The sequence below is a fragment of the Muscardinus avellanarius genome, assembly GCF_963383645.1.
Source record: "Muscardinus avellanarius genome assembly, chromosome: 3".
NCBI classification, from domain to species: domain Eukaryota; kingdom Metazoa; phylum Chordata; class Mammalia; order Rodentia; family Gliridae; genus Muscardinus; species Muscardinus avellanarius.
The window spans coordinates 43716813-43741983 of NC_137788.1; the positions used below are offsets into that span (position 1 = coordinate 43716813).

Genomic DNA, 25171 nt, shown 5'->3' on the forward strand with positions numbered 1-25171 from the left:
AAATTGCTGAAAGCATCACAAAATTGCTGAGGCTGGTCTTGAACCTGTGATCCTCCTGTCTCATCCAAGTACTGGCTTATGCCTGACACTTTTTTCTTTTCCCCCGGTACTGGGGCTTGAACCCAGGGGCATTCTACCTCCGAGTTACACCCCTAAACCTATTTTTTATTCTTTTTATTTTGAAACAGGGTCTCACTTGGTTGCAGAGGGCCTGCAATACTCCTATCTCAGCCTCCCAAGTACTGGGATTACAGGTATGTACCACCACACCTGACCCAAGTCTTCCAATTTCCTGGACAACATTTTGCATTTGATCAGCTGCTTCTGCAGGCAAATATGGTGGGAAGGTCTACGCTATTTAGACAAATAAGGACCAAAAATGACTCAAAGACTGAGAAGGTCAGCCGGATGTGATGGCACACGCTTGTAATCCCAGCGCTTGGGAGGCTGAGACAGGAGGATCACACAGGTTCGAAGCCAGCCTCAGCTACTTAGTGCGGCTCACAGCAACTTAGTGAGACCCTGTTTATAGCCCGGAGGTAGAAAAGCCCCTGGGTTCCACCCCGAGTACCACACACACACACACACACACACACACACACACACACAGACTGAGAAGTCCATGACTGGACTTCAAAGGCCAAGGATTTGGTTTTAGAAACCCAGTTTGGCCAGGTGTGGTGGCGCACGCTTGTAATATGCTTGGGAGGCAGAGACAGGAGGATTGCACAGGTTCAAAGCCGGCCGTGCTGGCTTAAGAGACCCTGTTTCCAAAAATAAAAAAAATATATAAAAATAGGTCTGGGGACTGTAGCCCTCCCAGAGGTAGAAGGGTTTCATCCCCAGTACCACCCCCCCCCAAAAAAAAAAACCAGTTTGGATATCCTTGCCCCACCACTTCCAATCTCACCGCCAGGAGCCATGCAGCAGAGAGGGACTGTGTCTTGCCAGCCACGCCCCGTCTGCGGGTGCCCAGACGTTGCAGAACTTGAAGATAATTTACCTTGTACTCGTAAAGTGCACTTTCCTGGCTCAAACAATCTTCGTTGTTTTCAGCTAACTATAACCCTAGGCGAGGGCTCACTACCAGAGTGGAAATGTTCAGCTTGAAGTCCCTGATGCCTACAATGTGGTGCTTCCAAAGGGAAATGCTTGACCCAGGTCTGGCACCCCAACATCACAGAGATGGAGAAATATGTCTAAGTTCATTAAGAGAACATTCAATTGATGGCCCTGGCTGGGATCTTGTTTGGGGTTTAAGCTTTTACTGATCTTTTGAATTTGGATTATTCACTGAATATTGAAACTGCAGAACATTGTTGGGACAAGGAGAACTGGAATAAAGTGAACAACTACCTCAAGCAGTATGCCCGGTGTTAAGAGGAGAGAGCTGTGGCCACAACTGTGTGTCGCAGTGTATCTGATGTGAAACTGCCTCCCCCCCTCGTGGTCCCACGGGATTGTCGCAGTCCTGGTGCTATGTTGCCCTGAAGCACAACACCCTCCTGACTGCCCACTGCAGATGGAGAATGCCACATAAATATAGCAAGAAAATGTGTTTGGGCCCCTGAAGAGTTGTCTGCTTCCCTTAACATGTTTACTTTTGTGAAGCTACTGTCTAGGCTGTTGATGAAACTCGTGAGAAGTTTTAATAAACTCAATGTTGAGGCTAGTGCTTCCCTTTTCCCCAACAAAACTGGTGTCCTGCAAGTGACATAATGGTGTCTTCAGTATCTCACAAATTGGCAATAAGAAACCCGCTACAAACAGTGGAGGGAAAAAAAAAACTGTTCTCACTCTCCATGTTTCTGATAGGCGGTCTCAGAAATGGCCAGTGGGATAAAGGACGCAAAACCCCACTGATCTGTCTTATCAGGCAGCCTGCAACCAGGGCGGCCCAGGCAAACGTGACACAGGCTAACGAAGCCCAGCAGGAAGTCAACAGCGTCAAATGCTGGCAAAGAAATCATCCTAACAATTTAAAAATAAAAACAAAGCACCTGAAATGAGTGTTGATGGAGGTTTTTGTAAACAGATGATTGGTATCTAGTGACCAGTGTTTTGGTTCAGCAGTCAGCAGCCCTCTACTTGTGGGGAAGCCACGAGAACCCACCTATCCCTAGTCACCCCCTCACCCTGTCCTTCCCAACATCTAGGCTTTGGAGAAAGCTTGCAAAGGGCTTGCTGTCTATGGAGAGCATTCTTTTGTCTAGTTCTGACAAAATGAGCACTTTTTCATAGCATTTCTACTGACCACACTCGGTGCACAAGATGATCTCAAATGAAGGGTTGTTTCCTAACGAGAATGCTCTGTCTAAACTCACTGTTTCAGTATTGTATATCATGTATTAACTCGACCCCTGGCAAGTGCTCAGAAGTGTTCACTAGAGGCCACGATGCTGGCGGCTGGTTGTTCTTAGAGATAGAGCATTCAGGCATTTGGGGAGTCACAGTTTACAGATGGAGATCTTCAGTGTGTACATGATTTTCCCTCTAGGGAAATGGTCACATTGAAGTATGCTGACATCAGGACTTGCAGTTCATCAGTCATTGAACTTGAGGTTTGCACGTTGGCCCCAGAAGTTACAAATTCAAATGCTGTTGGGGCAGAAAGGTATTAGATGTGTTTAAAATAGCCTCTATTTGAGCTGGGCATGGTGGCCCAGTTTGTAATCCCACCATTTGGGAGGCTGAGACTGGAGGATTGCAAGTTTTTTGTTGTTGTTGTTGTTTGTTTTGGGCAGTACTGGGGATGGAACCCAGGGCATTTTACCTCAGAGCTATACCCCCAGCCCTGTTTTTATTCTTTATTTTGAAACCGGGTCTCACTGAGTTGCAGAGGGCCTCAATAAGTAGCTGAGGTTGTCTGCAAACCGCAGTCCTCCTGACTCAGTCTCCCAAATGCTGGGATTACAAGCGTGCGCCACCACGCCCGGCTGAAATTTCATTTTTAAATGTTGGTGACTTATCTAAAAAATGTTTAAATATCAAATAGTCTTAAAGCATATATGGGCCATGTGGCTTCTGATCAAGACTTTCTGCCCTGCCCCAAAATTCAAGCAACACATTTTATTAAAATAGATGTTGCATGATCTCTTAATTGTATGAATTTTATGAATTTTATTACTTAAATATCTTTTAATTGAAAAATGTAAAACGTAACACAGTAGGCCAAGAATAATCATTCTATTTCTAAGAATAATACTATTAGTAAATAAATGTACCTTGAAGTACAGATTTTTATGTTTCATAAATTATCTCCAGTGGCTTCAGCTTGGCATACAGAAGATGCAGACTAGTATTTAAGTGCCTTCTTTCCCAACCCTTCCCCACTAAACTTCCTAGTGTTGGCACACAAAGAGGCACGTAGTGTCTCTGTTGAGGCCTGGCACCCCCATTTCCTATTGGTGAAGGCTGATTTTTCTACAAATAGGCTCGTTTCATCTCACTGAAACTTGATTTTTAAATGAGGTAGGAGAAGATGGTGGGTGTCTGTGACCTCCGTACTACTCTCACAAGCCCCAAAGCCTGAAGTGCAGGCCCTCTGGCAGCCCTGAGTCCTCCAGCCTCAGAAGCTGTTTGAAAGCAGTTTGGCCTTCACAGTCTTGTAAAGAGATTTACCTACAGAGCAGTGTGGGTGGAAACAAACACGTACAGGTGGATAGTGGTGGTGGTTTTTCCTTTTTTTTTTTAAGCCAACTATAATCCCATCAATATGTTTCTGAGGAAAATGTAAACTGTTCATACATTCTCTTAAACATCACAGTGAAAAACAAGTACCCGTATGAGGTCGGGGCAGCAGGCCCCACCCGCTTGGCCCTGGGCACAGCCCGTGGCCGCACTGGTGGGATGCCGGCTGTGCCTGCACGGGTGCTTTGCTGTGCTGCCTTCCCACTGGAGCACCGCTGGACCCCAAAGGCAGGGCAGGGCAGGGCAGGGGTCTTTTGAAATGTTTCCAGGAGCTCTGTCCAGCTGTCCGTTGGTCCTCCAGCCCAGGTTGGAAGGATTGCACAAGCTACAAGGACACTGATGAGGCTATGGACCTGCTGCCATTCTCCAGGGAAGACTTGGCTTGGAGTGTGGCTGCCTGGATTCGAAAATGTGTCCTTGACTCCATGGAGTAATTCTTGTAGTTTTGCCTGGAAGTGAACAGAAAATCAGACACATGAAGCTGCTTCTTCTGAGAGGTCTTTCTTCTTTTCCCCATTGAGCTGTGGGAGCTTCGCCCAGCCAAGGAAGGCTTTGAGGGGCTTAAATCCCTGTGGCATCCAAAGAAAGACTTGAACCCTGCCTGATGGAAGGACTAACCCAAAAGGCGTGTTGCCCCTCCCCCTGGGCGCTTGTCCTCCGAAGCCATTCTCGGGCCTGTGGGGCTAAGCTTGCAGGGGTGGTTTCAGGAGACGCGTGCCTGGGCTGGAAGGCAGGAGCTCTGGCCCTCACAGAAGCCCCACAGCTGGCTTGTGCTGGGACCCCTGGAAACTCACCTCCTGCCTCTGACATTCCAGTTCCTCCCGTAAATGGAGGAGAAGCTTTCCTACGGGGGTCAGAGCGGGTCCCCAGGGATGCCACCTCTGGACTGCCCGCCCCACCAGCAACCATGCTCACTGCTGCCTGGGCCCCTCTGCCCCAGCTCCTGAGCCTGGGGAGCAGAGGACAGATTGAGGGCACCCAAGCCTTACTTGGCAGATTCCAGGAGTTTAATGGCCTCTTCGTTTCTGCCTTGCTCCATAAACAGCAAGGCCAGCTCCAGCAGGGCATTGGGGATCAAGTAGTGGTCATATTTAATCTTCTTTTCGCTGCAGAACAGAGGAGGACGTGGCTCACAGCCTTTGCCTTTGACTTGTCCTTCAGCCGTTCCTCTGGAGCCTTCTCAGATTTCATGTGAGGGTTTCCTGATCTGAACTCCAATTCGGGAAGAATCCTACTGCTTCCTCTTAGGCTAGGATCCACAGGAGCCTTCCAGGTTCGTACCTGGGGGCCCGACTCCCTGGCCACGCTGGCTCCATCATCCTTACCCTTCCCCCACCACAGACCCATCCCCTCTGCTCCAAGTCGAAGAATTATTAAGCTGGTACGTTTCCTTGTTGTTTTTGTGGTACTGGGGATTGACTCCAGGGGCATTCTACCTTTGAGCAACAACCCCAGCCCTATTTTATTTTTATTTTGAAACAGGGTCTTGCTAGGTTGTTGAGAGTCTCACAACTTTCTGAGGTTGTCCTTGAACCTGAGGTCCTCCTTTCTCAGCTGCCCAAGTACTGGGATTACAGGCTTGCACCACCACACCCAGCTAAAGTATCCCGTCTGACCCATGCTCCAGGCTGCCCAGAGATGCCTTTTTAAAATCCAAGTCAGCCAGATCCAGTATCCTTCCTGGCTCTCTTTTAGCTACTGGACAAAGTTTAATCTTGTGAACAAAGCAACCAGGCCCTCCCTAATCTGAATAGCCCTTTTTATTTCTTGTCCAACCCTTTCTCTCTATAGCTTCAACTCAGGCAGGGAAGGGCCTCGTTACTGTCGCCCTGACCTCAGGTGTCTGTCCTGTGTCCAGGCATCCGCTCATGCTATAACTTCAAACTTTCTCCTTTACATTCTCTGCCTGGCACCCTCCATATTAATTAATTACCTCATTCATTCGTTTATGTATTTATTTAGTGGTACTAGGGTTGTTTGTTTATATATTTAGTGGTACTAGGGTTGAAACCCAGGGGCCTTCTACCTCTACACTATACTCCAAGCCCTATTTTATTTTTTATTTGTAAATAGGGTCTCACCAAGTTACTGAAAGCCTCACTAAGTTGCTGAGGCTGACGTCTAACCTGCGATCCTCCTCTATCAGCTTCCCAAGTACTGGGATCATAGGCTTGTGCCACCACGCCCAGCTCCCCCCACCCCGTACACACACTTGAATGCTGGTCCTGGAGAACCTTTCCTGGTATCTCCCGTTAGTTTTAGGTTCCTTTTCTCTTCCCTCTGCTTTCCTGTAGCACAGCCCTGAGTGTCCTAGGCAGGGCTGCCCTGAGCTATCCACCTCTACTACAAACCCCAGGGACACTGTTCACTGGAGACAAAGACAGGCTCCTGGGCTGGGCGGTGTGATGCCACAGAGGTCTGAACTGTCTGCGCCCAACAGATCCTGGCACAGAGGAGATAAACGGTGGTATGTGCTGGCTGGAGCCGGCTGCAGGGTGGGCATGAAGATGGAGGAGCCCTGAGAGCTCTTGCCAGGAGACCCAGGCCCAGTGGAGCAGTCAGAGGTACTTACTTGGCAGAGATGCTCCTGAAATTCTCCTCAGCTTCCTGGACCCGGCCCAGGTATTTCAGACACAGGCCTTTCAACAGTTTCACCAAGCACTCGTCATCCGCCGAGAACTCATTCTCTGGGAACAGGTGTGGGGGAAGCAGACAGGCTGGCTCGCTCATTTCTGCAAGCGTCACTCGGGGAGCCCTACTCTAGGTGGGGCCTAGACACAGGTGAACCAGACCTGGCCCCTGTCCTGGGGATGGAGGCCTCTGGAAAGGACTGACAGATGCTGAGACCATGACAATACAGAGTCAGAAATGACTGAAACAAGCTGGGACCGTGAGAGCCCAGAGGCCGCCTCGACCAGGGATAAGGGATGGCTGCCCAGAACTACACGGAGGTCTGCCTATAAAGACGACGGCTAGTTACCAGGGTGGAGGGGTGAGGAAGGGCAATTATGGCAGAGGGAACCTTCAACTGCAGACCGGCAGGTTCAAGGGCCTGAGCGTAGTCACCTGGTTCCTTTGCCAGCATCTCTTCGGCCTTGCTGATAATCTCAAGCATCCCGTCTGTGAGTTCCGGCTGCTTCCCGATCACGGCGTAGCCATTCCAGATGTACATCATTTCCTGAGGGTGGGGAGGGCGGGGGGGGGGGTGTCAGTCCTAGCCTTCTGCCCCAATGGGGCTCCAGTTTTTCATCTATAAAATGGGTAGCTCAGATCATAGGGTCTATAAAGGCCCTTCAATCTCTAACTTTCCAAGACAAGTCTCAGCCCAGCCCGTAAAGCCGTGGGCTTGAGGGTAGAGCGGAGGGAGCCTACTGCATATATAATCTTTACTGAGCACCTACTCAGTGAGGATTTGAGATGGCCCAGTGTTGGGCTGGGGTAGCTCAGTGCTAGAGCGCCTGCCTACCACACAAGAGCACTGCACATGCAAAGAAAAGACGGCCCAGCCCAGCAGCCCCACTGCTGTGCTCGTAGCTGCCAATATTTTCCAGCTACTTTTCTGTTCGTGGCTTCCCTCAGTACTCTTAGGTCCTCTTCCAACCTCCGTCCAAACTCTCCCATTTTGAGGACCAGGCCCCACCCCGCTCTCTCCAAGAAGTCCTCCCTGCTCCAGTTGGCAGGGCTGCCTCCTGTGCTGGAGGAACCACAGATCACTAAAGTGCCTCAGAACAACAGAGTGTAAGACTGTCACCTTCCTTCCTATTCTCCCCAGAGTTCAAATCCTGACTCTAGTGGTGCCAGCCGGACAAGCTAGTTCATCTCCTAGGCCTTAATATCCTCACAGTTGTTTTGTTCAGGGGTGACTATGATGTGAGCTGGGATGCTCTAGTGAGAGGGACAGCACTGGCGCCAGGTGAGGCCCCGCGGGAGAGCGGCTCTTCTGCCCCTCCAGCACCTCCCCGGGCGGGGCCTGGGTGGTACACCTGTGCTCCTGCCCTAGTCCCAGGGCACCGTGAAGCCCCCTCACCCCCTTCCCTCCTCTCATCCAGTCCCCATACCCCAACCCCAAGGGCAGGCCAGCCCAGACCTTCCCACCCACCAGAGCAGGGATTGGCAACGAGACAGGGTTGGAGGAGAGGTAGCGCCTGGACTTCCGGATGGCAAACTTCTCCGTGGGGAGAGATTTCCCGGCAATCTTGAGCTTCAGGCCTGGCACGGCTCTGGGAGAGAAACCGGGAGGGTGGAGAGGGGGTAAGTCAAAGCACGAGGGGACTGAGGGTCCCCTGCCCACCAGCTGTGCTTGGCCCCCTCTCCACGCCTCAGTTTCCCCATCTGTATGGTGAGAGTTTTGGAATGCAGAGATGGTATTAGGGGTTGGACCCAGAGGCTAGATTCTACCTCTGAGCTATACCCTAGCCCTTTTAATTTTTTTTGGTTTTGTTTTGAAACCATCTCACTAGGTTGCCGAGAGTCTTGTTAAATAGCTGAGTCTGGTCTTGAACCTGCAATCCTCAGCTCTCAGCCTCTTAAGTACTGGAATTACAGGCGTGTGCCACCACGCTGGGCTGAGTGTTACATTTTAGAGAGCTTCCAGGTCTAGACAGCCGGTGGCTTGTTTGGTGGGCCTGACCTCATGACCTGGCCACTTCCTCTGGCAGGAGCAAGAAGATACCCAAAGCCCCTAGGCCTGCCCTGCCTCCTAGTGGTCGCTCCTCTGCTCCCAGGCAGGCCCCATTTCCTGGGAGTGTAAGCCCATTTTCACAGAGGAGCTCAACACCCTAAGCAAGGGTGGGACCTACCAAGCCAAGCCCTTAATTAACTCCGGCCTCTGGAGCTGCGGCTCCTGCAGGTGTTTCTGAGGGCAGAGTGAAAGGCGGTGTGCGGCTGGCCACACCGCCACATCTGGGGCCTCCCAGCCAGCTCCCCACCCTCCAGTTTCTGCCATAGTCACTGGGTGTGACTGTGACCTCAGGCCTGAGCAGTTTTAGCTCAGGAAACAGCTGGACGTAGGGGTGAGGCCGCCCCAGGTTCCTGGCCTGCTTGCTCACTGTGGAGGCTCTCCTGCCCATTTTCTCATCTCTAAGGTATTCATAATGAAGCCTGCCCTCACAGGCTTTCTGGAAGAGTTCTATGAGACAGGACACTCCATAAGTAACAAATGCAGTAACCAGGAAGTTCATCTTGCACCTGCTTCCAGGTGTGAGTTGGGACCGACCAACCTCCCCACGACCGCAGGAAGGCTCTTGGCTGGCCATGGCGGGCTCCCGCTAACCACCTTCACGACCCCTCACAGGAGCAAGCAGAGGCACAGGAAGAATGCAAGCAGCAGCACTTGGCGGCTCGCGCACTAGGCTGCAGGTCCTCTGCCAGGCTCACTCTCTTTTTTTTTTTTGTTTGTGAGGTACTAGGGATTAAATCCAGGGGATCCCACCTCCAAGCTATACCCCAGTTCCCCCTTTTTTGTGGTACTGAGGATTGAACCCACAGGCATTCTATCTCTGAGCTATACCTCCAGTCCTATTTTTTATTATTTTATTTTTGTGGGTCTGGGGGTGGAACCCAGGGGCATTCCGACCTCTGAGCTACACTTCCTCCCCTATTTTTTATTCTTTATTTTGAAACCAGGTCTCACTGAATTGCAGAGGGCCTCACTAAGTAGCTGAGGCTGCTGGGATTACAAGCGTGCGCCACCACACCTGGCTTTATTTTTAGTTTTGAAACAGGGTATCACAAAGTTGCTGAGCGCCTCGCTATGTTGCTGGGGCTGGCCTCGAACCTGAAATCCTACTGATCCTCTCAGCCTCCCAGGCATTGGGATTATAAGCCACCATGGCCGGCTACCAGGCTCTTTCAATAGGTTATCCAGTTGTTACCTAGCTCTTGCAACTGGAGCTCATGATGGAGCTGAAACTCTCTGAGGTCAAGAAACAGCAAGATCCTGCTGGTCCACTCCAACTCCTGGGCGCCACTGGGTCCCCAGGGCACCCTGGGCTGACTCAGCTCAATGGAGGCCCTTCCCTTCCCTGGGCCTCGTGTCCACGCCTGTCCTACTGACCAGACGGAAGAGGCTGAGTGGTGGAGGAGGCAGACAGACCGCTGGTGAAGGAAGTCTCGGAGGGCTCCACCAGCAGCAGCAGCAGCCAGGGGTGGGGGCGATGGGAGACCCCGGTGCGGGCAGGGTCTTGGGGAACTCCCACTGCCCATCCCCGCAGCCCTGGGAGGAGCCTGGCCATCTGGCCACAAGGATGGGGCCTTCGGCGGGCCCACCTGAACAACTCCACTTCGTTGTCCCCGAACGGCTTGTAGTCCTCCTTCCCGAACATGCTGAGGTAGGCGGCCTTCATGTAGATGTAGGTGGCCTAGGGGAGCGAGACCCAGCGACCGCAGGTGTCAGCAACCCTGCTCCAGACACAGCCCCAGGCGGCACAGACCCTGGACCTCACCGAGGTCCGGGAGACCATGGGGGTGCGGAAGACAGCGAGAGAGGCCCCTGTCAACGCAGCCACCCTCTCCGCCTGAAGCAGTGGAGGAAAGAGCCACACAGAGACTCGAGAGAGGGCCTTCCCACCAAAGCCCAGCTGGGCAGGCAGGCAGAGCTGAGCCCACCTGGGCAGGCAGGCGGAGCAGACCGGCGCTCCCCAGCCCACAGCACCGTCCCTGTGTGCCTGCCCCAAACTCCCGCTGGAGAGGTGCTGGCTCTGTGCTGCCCCCAAGTGGCCTCTCCTTGAACCACAACTCCTGCCTCCTGGGGCTGCTGCCAAGGAAAATACCTGCCAGTGGCCAAGAAAAAAATACAGGGTGGAGAAGGAAAGGGTGCAGGACTTCTGAGTCTAGTCTCTGGAAGAGGCAGAAAGCAGCCACCATGTCGGATCCCGGTGCCCCAGTCCACCCTGGAGTCTATGATAGGAAGAAGTCCCCCTGTGGAAGCCTGCTCTTCCCGGGTGGCCCTTGCCGCCCCCCCCACCCTGAGAGGGAGTCCTAGTGACTTTGCCTATTGTCCAGCTGTGTGTGTGTGTGTGTGTGTGTGTGTGTGTGTGCACGCACGTGTGTGTGTGTGTGTGTGTGTGTGTGGTACTGGAGATGGAACCCAGGGGCCTTTTACCTCAGTGCTATACCCCAGCCCTATTTTTTATTCTTTATTTTGAAACAAGGTCTCACTGAGTTGCAAAGGGCCTACTAAAGTAGCTGAGGCTGTCTGTGAAATGATCCTCCTGTCTCAGCCTCCTGAATCCTGGGATTACAAGTGTCTGCCACCACACCCGGCTTGTCCAGCTTTTTTTTTTTTTTTCTGTACTGAAGATGAAACCCAGGGGCATTCTACCTCCAATTTATACCTTCATGCCTATTTTTTATTCTTTTTTTTTTTTTTTTTTTTGCGGGTCTGGGGATGGAACCCAGAGGCATTTGACCTCCAAGCTACACCCCCTGCCCTATGTTTTATTCTTTATTTTGAAGCAGGGTCTCACTGAGTCGCAGAGGGCCTAAGTAGCTGAGGCTGTCCACGAACCGCAATCCTCCGGTCTCAAGCCTCCCAAATGCCGGGATTACAAGCGTGCGCACCACCATGCCTGGCTCTATTTTTCTTCCTTTCTTTCTTTCTTTCTTTCTTTCTTTCTTTCTTTCTTTCTTTCTTTCCTTCTTGGTACTGGGGATGGAACTTAGGGGGCATTCTACCTCTGAGCTATAACCCCCAGCCCAATTTTTTATTCTTTATTTTGAAACAGGGTCTCATTGAATTGCAAAGGGCCTCACTAAGCAGCTGAGGCTGGACACAAACCGCGATCCTGACTCAGCCTCCCGAATGTTGGGATTATAAGTGTGCTCCACCACACCTGGCCACCTGGCTCCTTTTTTTTTTTTTTTCGGTACTGGGGTAGAACCCAGGGGCATTCCATCTCTGGGCTACACCCCCAGCCCTATTTTTTATTCTTTATTTTTGAAACAGCGTCTCACTAAGTTGTAGAGGGCCTCACTAAGTAGCCAAGGCTGTGTGCAAACCACAATCCTGATCCTCCAGTCTCAGCCTCCCAAATGCTGGGATTACAAGCATGGGCCACCAAGCCCATCCTGGTCTAGCTCTTGACTCCCATAGCTCCACCTAGTGGCTCCCTCGGTCACTGCACCAGCCCCTGGCCACCTCCCTGCTGCCAGGCTCCAGGAGGTCCACCCGCCCTCCTGGTGCTATGGCTCAGAGGTGACACCCTGCTCCCACTCCTGTCCCCTCAGGATGGCCTGCCACTGGCGTCTCCCTGGCCACTCCTCCAAGAGCCTCCCCTGTGCCGCTAGGAGTCAGGACGGACGGACATGGTGACCTGGGATGTCACGGACAATGGCAGCCACCTCCCCATGGGAGTCCTGAGTGCCCAGGGCCACCTGACTGCTTGCTCTCCATTGATGCACATCTCCCTTGCTGGAGCCCGCCACCAGCATCCGTGCCAGGCAGATGGTGTTTTCTTGAGAAGCTTACAGCAAGTGGCTCAGAGAAGGAGGGACCCTCTGGTCCCCTCCATTCTACCCCAAGCTGTCGGCAGGTGACACAGAACCTCCTGGCAGCGCCCTCGCCCAGAGCCTCTGCTCTCCTTGTCCCCTGGCTCCGGTGTCTTCCGCATCCTCCAGGACTCAGCTCAGAGACATCTGCCACCAGCTGGGTCTCCCTCCCCCTTGCTGTGAGCACTGGGGAAACTTGAAGGCCTTCACAGGGTCCATTCTAAAGGTCCAGGTAGAGAGGGATCTGTGTGGACAGGGGCCACAGGCCCTTCTCGGAGACAGAACTAACGTATGGTGGAAGTGCTGGAGATTAGGAATGGCCGAGGCCCCGGAACTCAGGCAGCCACAACCCTTGGTTTTCATAGGAAACGCCTCTGAGAGCATTGTAGACACAGAGACTTGTTGCCCCAAAGTCACAGGGTGAGCTGGTTCTCATAGCCACGCTTCCTGACACCTGGGAGGGCCTCAGCTCCTCACAGCAGCCCTGGGGACGCCCAGGCCTGCTCTTCTCCCGGTGCTGAGCTCATCTGCCTGCTTCACTCCATGGGAAGGCCACTGACAGCCACTTTTAATTTACAAAGGCTCCCCACTTTGGGCGTGGTGGCCCATGCCTATAATCCCAGTACTTGGGAGGCTGAGATATGAGAATTGCAGGTTTGAGGCCAGCCTCAGCAATACACCAAGACCCTATTAAAAAAAAAAAAATCAGGGGTATAGCTCAGAGGTAGAATGCCCCTGGGTTCAAATTCCAGTACCAAATTAAAAAAAAAAAAACACAGTCTAATTAAGTCAGGCATGGTGGCACATGCCTTAAATCCCAGTACTTAGAAAGCTAAGACAGGAAGATCAAAGGTTTGAGATCAGCCTCAGCAATTTAGCAAGACCCTCAACAACTAAGCAAGCAAAATACAAAATAAAAAGGGTTGGGGATACAGCTCAGAGGTAGAACGCGACAGGGGTTCAATCCTTTGTACCAAAATTTTTTTTAAAATCTACTTAACTAAAAGTAAACATAATAGCAGGGCATGGTGGCGCACACTTGTAATCCCAGCATTTGGGAGGCTGAGACAGGAGGATCCCGGTTCTCAGACAGCCTCAGCTACTTAGTAAGGCCCCTTGCAACTCAGTGAGACCCTGTTTCAAAATAAAGACTAAAAAATAGGGCTGGCTGGGGGTATAGCTTGGAGGCAGAATGCCCCTGGGTTCCATTCTTAGCACCACACACACAAAAATTAAATAAATAAGTAAATAAAAACTAAAAGCAAACATAATTTAAAACATTCCGTTTCTCAGATGCATTAGGCCCATTTCGAGTGCTCAGCATATGCGGTGGCTGGTGGCTGTCATATTGTGACGATGCAGAGAACATTCCCACTGCAGCACTCTCGTGGACGGTGCCCGCCTAGACACGTGCGCCAAGCCCGTTCCCGCTGACCAAGCATCTTAACTGACACCTCATAATTCCAGGGTGCGGCTCAGTGGCAGAGCACGCCCTCGCGTGGTGCGAGGCCCTCGGATCCATTCCCAACACCGAACGAACATTAAAGTTTCTCGGCTCCTCCTGACTCTGGTCCCTTCTACCTCAGGTCCTGTTAGCACGCATGGTCCTGGTCGGTGCCCGCTGGAACATCTGTGTACGGCCAAGGCTCTGGCCCTTGGTCTGGGGGCCCTGGCCAGTCTGGGTCGCCCGGCCTCCCCGCGCCCCAGCACCTGGCGCCAGCCCACCTTGGACCACGAGTTCTCCTTGCTGAGCAGGTCGGCGTAGAAGTAGGCCATCTTCCACTGGCCCTTGTAGGTGAAGCACCACATCAGCTCCCAGTAGCACATGTGGTGGAACTGCTTCCAGTGCTGCTGCGCCTCGCAGCACTCCTCGAACCGCCGGATGGCCTGGGGGCCACAGGCAGCATGAGCCGGCCCTGCCCACCCCCGCACCCAGGGTCTGGCTTCCAGTCCCGCTGCTACCCTCTGTCCCTGTGTAGGTTCTTGAGCCGGCTGCTAACCCTCTTTGGAACTCTGGATTTGGGGTTCCTAGATTATGGAGTGTGGGACAGAGCCACACCGGTGGGGGTAGCGGGCAGTGGAGGGCATTAATAGTATAGCAATATAATGTCTGTGCCATAAATTTCAATTTTTTTGTGTGGTACTGGGGATTGAATCCAGGGGCATACTACCTCCGAGCTACATTCCTAGCCCCATTTTTTATTCTTTATTTTGAAACAGGATCTGAGTTGCAAGGGCCTGTCACTGAGCCTGGCCAAGAACTCAGATCCCCCGAAATGCTGGGATTACAAGCATGAACCACCACACCCAGCTTGTGCCATACATTTCTAAAATCCCAGGAGCTTGCACGAGGTTACCGGGTCTGAGGCATTTGCCTGTTAGGGCCAGCTGGAGACCCCAGGACTCCACTGTGTGGTCTGTTGTGGGCCACGCTCAGTGCTAGGGTCACTGCCGGGGACCCTTCCTGTCTAAGTCCTTCCATGGCTCCCGCAGTCCCTGGCACACCACTCCACCTGGCAGAGTGCTGGCCAATCACTATGCCTAAACATGGCCTTTCCAACTCCGCTTCCCTGAGCCCCGCTCCTTGGCACGCTGGGGTCTTCTATCTCTGGTGCTAATTCTACAGTGCAAAAGCCGCCCCTCTCCTCGTCCCATGCTCCCCCAGCCCTGTGCTCTGGTTGGTTTTTTGGGGCCCCTCTGCCAGTCAGCCTGTTCCTAAGGATGCCTCTGCCGAACTGCCTGCTGGGCCAGGGGACCCCGAGGAACCCCATCACTCACCGCGTCGATGTTGCCTTTAATGGCTTCAATCCGCCCCGCAAAGAACAGGAAGATGGCGCCCTGCAATGACACGCATGTGGCTCCGTGGGGGCCCCAGGGTGCTTGTAGCCTGGTGGTTCTCGGCAGAAAGTGGGCTCACCTTGGGGTATCGATTCAGGTAGGGCTTCAACAGCTTCTCGGCCTCCTCGATGTTGACGTTCCCAGTACCTGAGGGGGGGTGTCACCGAGGCTCGTGCCTCCTCCCACAACCCACCGGGGCAGCCTGGGGCCTCTATCTCCCCCTCTGTGAAGTGGGGACAGCAGTCCTTCCTGTCTCCAGGATGGCATGAGGATTGAGTGGCTCAGTGACCAGGAGCTGTGCCTGAGCCCAGAACCCCAGGGACGGGCCGCTGGCAGCCTGGAGCCCAGCCACCTGCTGCGCCAGCAGAGGGACGGCCTGGTCGGCACCCCACCTCGCACGCCAGGGCGCCTACCCAGCACGAAGGTGAGGAAGGTGTGGTAGCAGAGCAGCAGCATGACGCAGAGCACGGCACGGAAGCTGTGTCCCGACGCGCCCTCCTCCAGCTGCAGCAGCCCGTAGTCCTATGGGGAGGAAGGCTGTGGTCCCAAGGGCCGCGGGGACTGAGGCCATCAGACCCAGGCCGTGTGTCGGGGCAGGGCTCCCCGCCTTCCTGGGCGAGGGATGGGGACGCTGCTGCTGCCCCTCCCCATAGGCACCTGCTCTCCACCCTGGAGACACAATCCCAACTATGTCTGCTGAGGCTGGGCGGGGGAGCTGGGCCTGCTGGCCTGTGTGGCTCCTGCGGCCTCCGCGCCTTGGTCCGCACTCTGAGGCACCTGTTCCTTCAAAACACAACCTCACCAGCCTCAAAGCCTCTGAGGCTGCCCTGCCAATGGGACAAAGACTTAGCCCAGCTGGAGTTGCAGGTGACATCGCCCATCCCACCTCAGGCCTTCCTCATCTCTCCCCTCCTGCAGCATCCGGAGATCCTGCCCAGCACCCAAGAAATCAAGACTGCCGGGGCTTTCGGAGCGTCCAGCCACAGGACACTGATGGCAACAGATTTTCCAGGCACGAGGACAGGCGTGTTCGGAAGCACCAAGCCCCGCATGATATGAGGGCTTCCCTCCTCAGCTCTGTCTCCAGAAGGTCCAGGGGACAGCCCGGCCCGGGCTGCCCTGAGCCCACACTCACCCTACACTTCCTCCTCACAAAGAGAAGCGGCCTCGGGCTGAGCCCTGGAGACCCCGCTATCGAGTTTAAAAGATTGTGTGGCCCTTATAATATATATTTTTATGATTATGCTCTTGAGTTAAGTAGATTTTCATGTAGTAATGTTTCCTTTAAGTGCATTTAAATGAAAATTATGAGTCACTTCTGAGAAAAACAATATATAATTAATAACAGAGAAGTCTGTGGGCACGGCAGAGATCAGAAAGGGTCAGAGGGATTGCACATCTGAGCAACACTCACGGGTCGGTTCAGAAGTTCTTGTTTTTACAGAAAAGAGGCTGGGGAGGGAGGGACTTGTGCAGGGAGGGGGCCAGGCCCAGGCTCCTGACCTGTTACCTCCAGCGGGGGCTGCTTCTCAGGGTTCTGTCCTTTATGACCATCCTTCCCCCAAAACCTCTCCACCCTGTGAGGGCCCAGGAAGGATCAGAGGCCCCGTGTGACCTTCCAGCCCAAGTGAAAACAGAGAGGTGTGGGCTCTGTCCAGGGCCACAGAGAGGGAGCTGAGCCTGGACTGACACCCAGGCCCCGCGGGGCAGCCGAGCCCTGCCCAGGCCGACTCCTGACCTGGGGCTGAAGGTCAGGAGTTCTAGAAGGCAGGTGGTTACCTTGTTTCCTGAAAACCCCACAAACTCCAGCAGCCTCAGGATCCTGGTGGGAAGCATGGACAGCGTCTGTGGGGATGGAGGCGGGGCAGGTGAGGGGTGCCCCACCCCAGCTCTCCCCCCTGGACAGGCTCCGCGTTGGGGGCAGACAGCCACAGCCTCCCCCCAGCCCCAGGTGGCTGGGACCCAAATGCCCCCCAAAAGCCCCTCCTCCCGCGAGCGGGCACAGCGCTTCCAAGCCTCCCAGCCCCAACACCCAAAGTCCCCTCTCCCCCGAACACCTTCCCCACCTGCAACGCAGCCAGTGGAGCCTTTGTGATCCAGCTCAGAGGCTTGCTTACTCCCTCTCCAGGAGCCTTCCCCAGCCTCCAGGAGAGGACCTGGCTCTCATCTCTCTTAGATCATAGCTCTTTCCGGGCCTATTTCCCTCCCTGCCATTGGTTAAGTGTGTAGCAACCAGCTCTCCAGAGCACAAAAAGCCCTGGTCTGTTGGGTTTGGCAAGTTCTGGATGACCCCACGGGGGATTCCAAGCCACCAGCCTGCCACGCAGCTGCACAGCTGGCTCTCGACAGCCAGCTCCAGCACCATCCCCTTCCTCCTGCTGGAGCTCCCTGCCTTTCTTTTTGTGGTGCTAGGGATTGAATCAGAGGCATTCTACCACTAAGCTATACCCCAGCCCTATTTTAATTTATTTTATGTGTGTGTGTGTGTGTGTGTGTGTGTGTGTGTGTGTGTGTTACTTGGATGGAACCCAAGGGCCTTCTACCTCCAGGCTACACCACCAAACCTATTTTAATTTTTATTTGGAAACAGGGTCTTGCTAAATTGATGAGAGCCTCACTAAGTAGCTGAGGCTGGCTTTGAACCTGTGATCCTCATGTACTGGGATTATAAGCGTGCACCACCACACCCAATTTTAATTTTTATTTTGAAACAGGGTCTTGCTAGGTTGCTAAGAGTCTTGTTAAATTGCTGAGGCTGGCCTTGAACCTGCAATCTCCTGTCTCAGCCTCCCACATAGTGGGATTACAGATGTGTGCCACCACACCCGGCTCTGAGAGCGCCTTCAGGCCGGCCATGTGCCAGGCTTATCTCTGGTCCCAGTGCCCAGCACATGGCCAGGTACAGTGGCGCTCAGCTTGACCACATGTGGAGCAGGGACCTGCAGGGAGACTCATGGAGCCCAGACACTGGGGAAAGGGGGCTGCCACTCACCAGGTTGAAGGCTCCCACGCCGAGTTTCACTCCTCCTTCAAAGTGCCTGTGGCTCATGCCCTTGCAGTAGTGTGAGGACTGGACCAGGCTGTCCAGCTCCCTGGGGGAAGATGAAAGCCAGGCCTGAGGTGAGCTCCCATCAGCCTGATCTCAAGACGCCCGCCACCACGACACCACGCGCTCCTCACCCAATCCCCAGCCACGCTAGCCCAGGCGTCCTGCCTCGTCCACCTTCCGGACAGGTATCCACGCTCAGCCGACATTTCAGTGCTGTGTTCGGGGCAGGGCGGGCCGTCCCAGCACCTCCCCAGCCTCCACCCTCTGGACACCAGTCGCATCCTCTTCCCACAGGGACAACCTAAATGTCTCTGGATGCTGCCAGATGTCTTGGGGTGGGGGAGCAACTGCCCCAGTTGAGAGCCACTTGGCTGACCTGAACACCTCCTCCCTTGGGGAAGCTTTCCTGGTCACCATCTACACAGAGTCCGCAGCTCTGGCTTCCAATCAGAGCCCTGCTGAGGCTTCCGTGCCAGGCACCAGAAACATCTGAGAGCAAAGCCACCAAGCACTGCCCCACAGCACCCCATCTGGGGACAGCCCCGGAAAGTCACTGTGCAGCTGAGCAGATCTCGGGGGAGAGCCCTGGGGCTGGTCTCTCCTGGGGCTCAGGAAGGCCTCTTGCAGGAAGTGAGTGGAAAGCTGAGGGGTGGGCTGGGCTGGCCTGGGGCACTGTGCCTGACAGCAGCACATCCGAAGGCCTGAGCTGGGGACCCGCCTGGTGTATCTGAAGAGCCGAGGGCAGGCCCGCAGTCTGCCAGCAGAGTGAGGTGGGAGGTGTGTTAAGGAGGATGTCTCCCGGGATGGACGGCAGGAGCAGCCTCGCAGGCTGGCCGAAGGTGAGCGGGGCAGGTGTGTGCTTTGGAGACACCAGGCTGGTGTCAGAGCGTGTGTCTGGTTGTCCTTACACAATCCGGCACAGGACCCCAGGCATTATGGTGTCCACACACCAAATGGTGTGCCAACCCCAGCCAGGCCTTGTCACCCTGTGGAGCAACACTGCCTCTGCGGGGAAGCAGTCACACTCCTCAGGGGAGGTGAGGAGGCCAGGCAGTAATGGGAAGCGAGTTTTGATGCAAAATTTAGGAAAGGAAACTGGGGGTTTCAGAGCTGCAGATAAGGGATTGTGGAGCCACACACATTGAATAAACATGCTCTGGACTGAATCTTCATTCTTTCATTCATAAAGTCTCTACCTGATCTGATGCTGGAAGTCAGGGACCAGAGAGCACGGAAATGAAACGTGGTGGTGGTGGTGGTGGTGGTGGTGGTGGTGGTGGTGGTGGTGGTGGTGTGTGTGTGTGTGTACCATCTCATTTGGACTGGGCCTTCACATTCACAGATGTCTAGGAGTTCTGCTGTTGTTCCCAAACCCACAGTTCCTAGGTCTGTCTCCCTGCCCCCTCTACACTAAGCTGTTTGTGCAGAGCTTGGGTCTTAATCTTCCCTAGCAGTCATCCAGCCACAGGGAAGACACTCAGGAGACCAGATGAATAGACACAGCCAGGAAAACAGGGAGATATTCCAGAAACCCAAGGCCCTGGGGATGCGTAAATCTGCCCGAGCTCAGCGTTCTAGGCTTCTCTGCCTCCCACACCGCAGCCCGAGGGGACACAGTAGCGGAGCTGTGGCCCGGCCCCCAGCCCTCGCTGGCCAGCCCCACTCACTTATAAGTCTGGTAGCTGTTTCGAACTTTGATGCCGCCTTTGATGAAGCTCACCATGTTCTCATCCTGCAGAGGAAGAGATGCTCAGAGCCAGCCCAGGTCCAGCAGCCACCGCTTTGGGGAATCACACAGGGCTCTGGGCCTTGACTGCTCCTCCCCAGATCTAGGAGGGACAGGGGCAGAGGGACATCAGAGGTCAGCCAAGCCAGGCTTCGCTGCTCCTTGGCCAACAAAACCTTCACAATGCCCAGGACTTGACCCCAAGACTCCTCAGTCTCACATCCACACAGGCGGTGTGTCTGAAGAAGCCAGGGATGGGGGCTCCTCGTGGGCAGCAAGCCTCCTGCGAGGTGGAGGGATTCTCCAGAGGTTTGTTCCTGGTTTCCTGGTTTTCTCCTTAAGCAGGTATTGATCACAGTTATCATCTAAAGTACCCGCTCATCATGATGCATCATTAAAATGCACCAATTAAAACTTAAAAAATGCCGGGTGTGGTGGCGCACACTTGTAATCCCCGCGCTTGGGAGGCGGAGACAGGAGGATCGCGCAGGTTCAAAGCCAGCCGCGCGCGCTGGCTTAGGAGACCCTGTTTCCAAAAATGAAAATGTAAAAATAGGTCTGGGAGTGTAGCCCGGAGGTAGAAGGGCTTCCAGGAACCCCAGTACCACCAAAAAAAAAATATATATTAAAAAACAAAACAAAACAGGAAGGTGATGTGTGCCTGCAATCCCGGTACTGGGGAGGCTGAGACTGGAAGATCACAGGTTCAAAATCAGCCTCAAAAATTTAGCATGGCTCTCAGCAACTTAGCGAGACCCTATTTCAAAATAAAAACATAAAAACAGATATGGGGAGGGGTGGTGAATTGACTCAGACCACTCCCCCCATGCCATTCTGGCATGGGGCTGTAACGATCTTCTGTATTTCTATCTTTTTAATAAACTTCTTTAAATCTTCAAAAAAATAGATATGGGGTTATAGCTCAAAGGTAGAATGCCTTTGGGTTCAACCTCTAGCATCAAAATAATAGTACTTTTTTGGGGAGGGAACTGGAGATGGAACCCAGGGACATTCTTCCTCTGACCTATACTCCCAGCCCTATTTTTTACTCTTTACTTTTGAAACAGGGTCTAAGTTGCAGCTGCCTCACTAAGTAGTTGAGACTGGCCATAAACCTGCGACCTTCCTGTCTCAGCCTCCCAAGTACTGAGTTTACAAGCGTATGCCACCATGCCTGGCCCTATTTTTTATTCCTTATTTTGAAACAGGGTCTCATTAAGTTTTTGAGGGCCTTGCTAAATTTATTTATTTATTTTGCAGCACAGGGTATGGAACCCAGGGGCATTCTACCTCCAAGCTACACCCCCAGTCTTATTTCTTATTCTTTATTTTGAAACAGGGTCTCATTGAGTTGCAAAGGGCCTCACTAAGTAGCTGAGGCTGGGTACGAACCGTTATCCTCTGTCTCAGCCTCCTGAATGTTGGGATGACAAGGGTACGCCACCACATCCAGCTGCCCTCACTAAATTTCTGAGGCTGACCTCGAATCTGTGATCGTCCTGTCTCAGTCTCCCAAATACTGGGATTACAAGCATATGTGTTTACGCCTTTCCCCCAAATATGCATATACACATGCTATTGATATAATTACAAACCAGGTTTCCTGGTAGAATCATGCAGTGACTTTTCTCCCTAATTTCATTGTGTAGTGAGGACCCTGGCCCCTGACTCCACCAGACCAGGGTCAAATTCCAGCTAATTTGCTAGTCATTTGACTTTGGAAATAAGATTCCTCTCTTCAAAGTCTCCTCCTCGTCCTCCTCTGAGGTGAGATTAAATAATAAATGTGAACACATGTAAAACAAGCTACTCTGGGCGTGGTGGCGCACGCTTGTCATCCCAGCATTCGGGAGGCTGAGACAGGAGGATCGTGGTTCTCAGACGCCTCGGCTACTTAGTGAGGCCCTCTGCAACTCAGTGAGACCCTGTTTCAAAATAAATAATAAAAAATAGGGCTGGGGATGGAGTTCAGAGGTAGAATGCCCCTGGGTTCCATCCCCAGTATATAAACAAAGTAAAAAAAAAATTAAAAATAAAATAAAAAACCAAAAACAAGCTACTGTGTGTGAGGTATGTAACAAAGACACACTTGAACTTTATGCAAAAGCTTGGTGCACTGTAAGTGCATTAGTGTATGTTGACTGAATCAAGTGTAAAGCAGGCTTTGTCACAAACAGCCTTTGACCCATGTGACCATCAGCCAGGTGGGGTCAGGAGTGGTGCTCTGGGCCTCAGGCTTTGCCTGGGCCATAGGGGAGGGTCGAGGTTGCTATGGACCCATCTGGCTTGAATGTGGATTGAGCTGACATTCCCCGCCTCCCTGCACAAGGAGGGGCTCCCTACCTGTAGGAAGGTGAGGGCTGCCCTCTGCAGCAGGCACTCTGCGTAGCAAACCTCAGCGTGGATCTCCTCTGCAGGGAGAAAACCAAAGCCCTGTGGCCCCGGGAGCTCCAGGAGGGAGCCCTGCAGGATCCTCCAGCCCCCGCTTCCCCTAAAGCAAAGGGAGCCTGTGTCTCTACCTCCACCCTGTCACCTCGTCCCTCATCTTCAGACTGGCTCCCCATTCCAACACCCAGCACGCCAGTGCAGCCTAGCTGTCATTCCCCACGAGTCTCTGTGGACCTGTGAACCCAGCGCCATGGCGTACGTGCATCGTTTGGTGCTGGAATCTTCCGGGGCTCTCAAGGTGGATAAGGCCATCTGTCCCTATGCTGAAAAGCTCCAAACTGTCTAATGGTTGGCTACTGCTACACGTGGCACGAAGACACCACACAGTCTATGACAACCCAGAGCATATCTTCTGTGGCTGCCAGCAGTCCTGTCCTAGAGCCTCAGCTTCTAAAACACATTCTTCCCCACTGGCCCCAGGAGATGGCTAAGGTGAGTCGTCTGTGCACAGAAGTACGTGTGCCTCAGGGATCCTCGCGGAGGGCCAGCCACACCTCTGAGCCAGTTTCCTTTCCTACCTCCAGGTCAGGTGGGCGGGTCTCGCCTGCCCCCACACGCTCAACAGACCTCAGAAGGCCCCAGGCTGGCCGCACCTGCATCCCTGCATCCCCGCCCCCTGGTGACAAGTGGGAGAATGACCCCCTCTCTGGGCATAGAGCCGCCATCTGGGCTTGGCCTGGTGGACAGGACCCCACACCTTCTGTGAACTGGTCCATAGTGGAGCGGTGCACCAGGTTGCTGAAGGAGTCTGTCATCGAGGACTTCCTCCGGTGCCTGCAGAGAAAAAAGGGGCCAAGGGTCATTCAGTATAGGTGAGGGAGGGCCCAGCCCAGGCCACACTTGTCCATGAGACTCAACGCCACGCTCCTGGCAGCTCCCGAATCCAGGGCTTTCTCTCCCTGTTGTACCTGCTGTTTCCATCTGGAGCCCCTTTCTCCTTCACTCTGCCATGACCAGCTCCTGGTCACACTTCTGGACCCTGCTCAGGCACCACCTCCAGGGGGCCTTCCCAGCTCCTGGGCTGGACTCTCAATCTCCCCTGCATTGTGCTGGGACGTCACTCTGTGTCCCTGCCAGGCAGCACCGACATCAGAGCAGCCCAGGTCTGACAATCAGGGCTGGCGTGGGCGGGTGCCCAGTGGGTGAGGACCACACAGCGCACGGACACTCAGGGACCGTCAGCCCATTCACCCCAGAGTGGATGTGGACTCAACACATTTGATCATGCACCAGGTCCTGAGACTGGTCTCTTCGTCCCCCAAGACAACGCGGTGAGAACATCCCATCACACCCGTTTCATAGCTGAGGAAAGCGAGTGCAGATGGGCACTGCCCGAGGTCAGAGAGTGGCATTATCTCAGTCAGCACTGGTCCCTGGAAGCTCTAAGCCCTGCTGACAGGTCAGCACTTGGGGTCACAGTGTCCTGGCCAAAAGCAGCAGCACTAATAGTGACATTCTGGGCACTGGGGTCGGCCACTGACAGGCCGCTGGGTGGCCTCACTCCCCCTACCCCCCAAGGCCCAACCTCTGGCACAGGGACTGTGCCTCCTTCATCATGTTGCCGGCCAGCAGGATGTCCTGGGGGTCAAAGGTCATCATGGCCTGCATCTCCAGGATGGTGGCGTAGGTCAGCGAGTGGTACATGCTCTCCTTGGTTCTGTGTAAAGAGGGGACATTGAGAACTCCACTCCCAGAGCCCCAGCTGGGACATCATGCGCTGGCCGCCTGTAGACCGTGGCCATGCCCTCCCAGTCCTGCCTGGGGGAAGCAGGTCCAGGAGGGGTCTGACCCGATCACTCAAAAGACCTTGGGTCCTGTTCCCAGCTCTTGCTGCAGAGTGGCCCCAGGTGACCTTCCAAATCTGAGCCTCAGCTCCTCCTCTCTCTGGGAGGGGCCACAGCAAGGAGGTGCTGCCCTTCCCAAACCAGGGCCTGCCTCCTGCTTCTGCTCCCACCTGCAGTGGCAATCCCCAAGCAATTCCCAAGCCCTGCCCAGGGCCTCCTCACACACAGGCTGCCGCTCCCCGTCCCACAGTCCCACCATCTGACCACTACCCCTGGCTGACCCTCTAAGGTCCACTCGACATGGCCTCGCCCCTCCGTGATCTGGCTCCCTGTACCACAGACCTGCCTTTGCCCATGCTCCCCGGCAGCCCTGCCCCCAGGCCCCTGGGAATCCAGGGCTCCTTCTAGGGGACCAGGGACCCCGGTGCAGCAGGAGCCACTGAAACTGACATCAGCACAGGCTCAGCTTGCTCTGCAGATGGTGGGCACCTGGAGGACGGAGCTTGGCTGGGACTCATCCCTGTCCTCCCCCAGAAGACAAGAGCCCCCAAAGCCTTTGCCTCCTGCTCCTCATAGCCCCGGGGGTGTCTCTGAGCCTGACACTGGAGAGGGGAGTGGGTGAGGAGGGGCGGAAAATGCACTTGGGGGAGTCCCTTAAGGGTCTCAGCCTTGGCTGCTGCTTTTGGGACAAGACAAGGATACTGGCTGGCCTGGGCTCTGCAGCCAGTAGGACTGGCTGGAGGGGACAGCTCTCTGGGCACAGCGCCTCGAGGTCAAGCAGCTTGGCGCTCTCAGCAATTATTTACGAAACAGCTCAGTGCCAGGCTTATGCTGGGAACTTCAGAGGAAGAGAGATGACTAAGGTTTATAGCTGGTTTATTGTATAATAATGTGACTTCAATCATATTCCTTCCTTGTTCACCTGTAAATTGAGTCACTTCTTTTACTTCCGGGTGACCCTCAGGTGTTAGGCTCCTTGGCAGTCAATGCTTTCTGATGAGAACAAAAGGCTGGTCAGCCCCTCGCCAGCCCTGCTGGCTCTCAGGACACCCCCAGGCCTGTGCCAGAGCTGCTTCCTCTGCAGGCGGCGGTGGCTTGTGGAATGGGGTGGGGAGCCAAGCTTGGACTTAGGAGTCCCTCAGACACACA

General features: G+C 54.0%; 1 protein-coding gene across 3 annotated transcripts in view; it reads right to left on the reverse strand.

Moving 5' to 3' along the window:
* Positions 1–4015: 4015 nt before the first annotated feature.
* Positions 4016–25171, reverse strand: part of TTC39A (tetratricopeptide repeat domain 39A) — a gene marked incomplete at both ends in the record, with an annotated part of 49568 nt that continues 28412 nt past the window's right edge. For all 3 annotated transcript variants that reach the window (XM_080693247.1, XM_080693249.1, XM_080693248.1), the window contains 16 exons: positions 4016–4139; positions 4680–4796; positions 6263–6377; positions 6757–6868; positions 7790–7910; positions 9958–10049; positions 13903–14064; positions 14956–15015; positions 15095–15162; positions 15429–15537; positions 16795–16860; positions 18008–18107; positions 19732–19796; positions 22134–22201; positions 22936–23012; positions 23764–23895. In XM_080693247.1, coding sequence (XP_080549373.1) covers positions 4016–4139; positions 4680–4796; positions 6263–6377; positions 6757–6868; positions 7790–7910; positions 9958–10049; positions 13903–14064; positions 14956–15015; positions 15095–15162; positions 15429–15537; positions 16795–16860; positions 18008–18107; positions 19732–19796; positions 22134–22201; positions 22936–23012; positions 23764–23895 — 1588 coding nt within the window. The remainder of the gene's footprint in view (positions 4140–4679; positions 4797–6262; positions 6378–6756; positions 6869–7789; positions 7911–9957; positions 10050–13902; positions 14065–14955; positions 15016–15094; positions 15163–15428; positions 15538–16794; positions 16861–18007; positions 18108–19731; positions 19797–22133; positions 22202–22935; positions 23013–23763; positions 23896–25171) is intronic.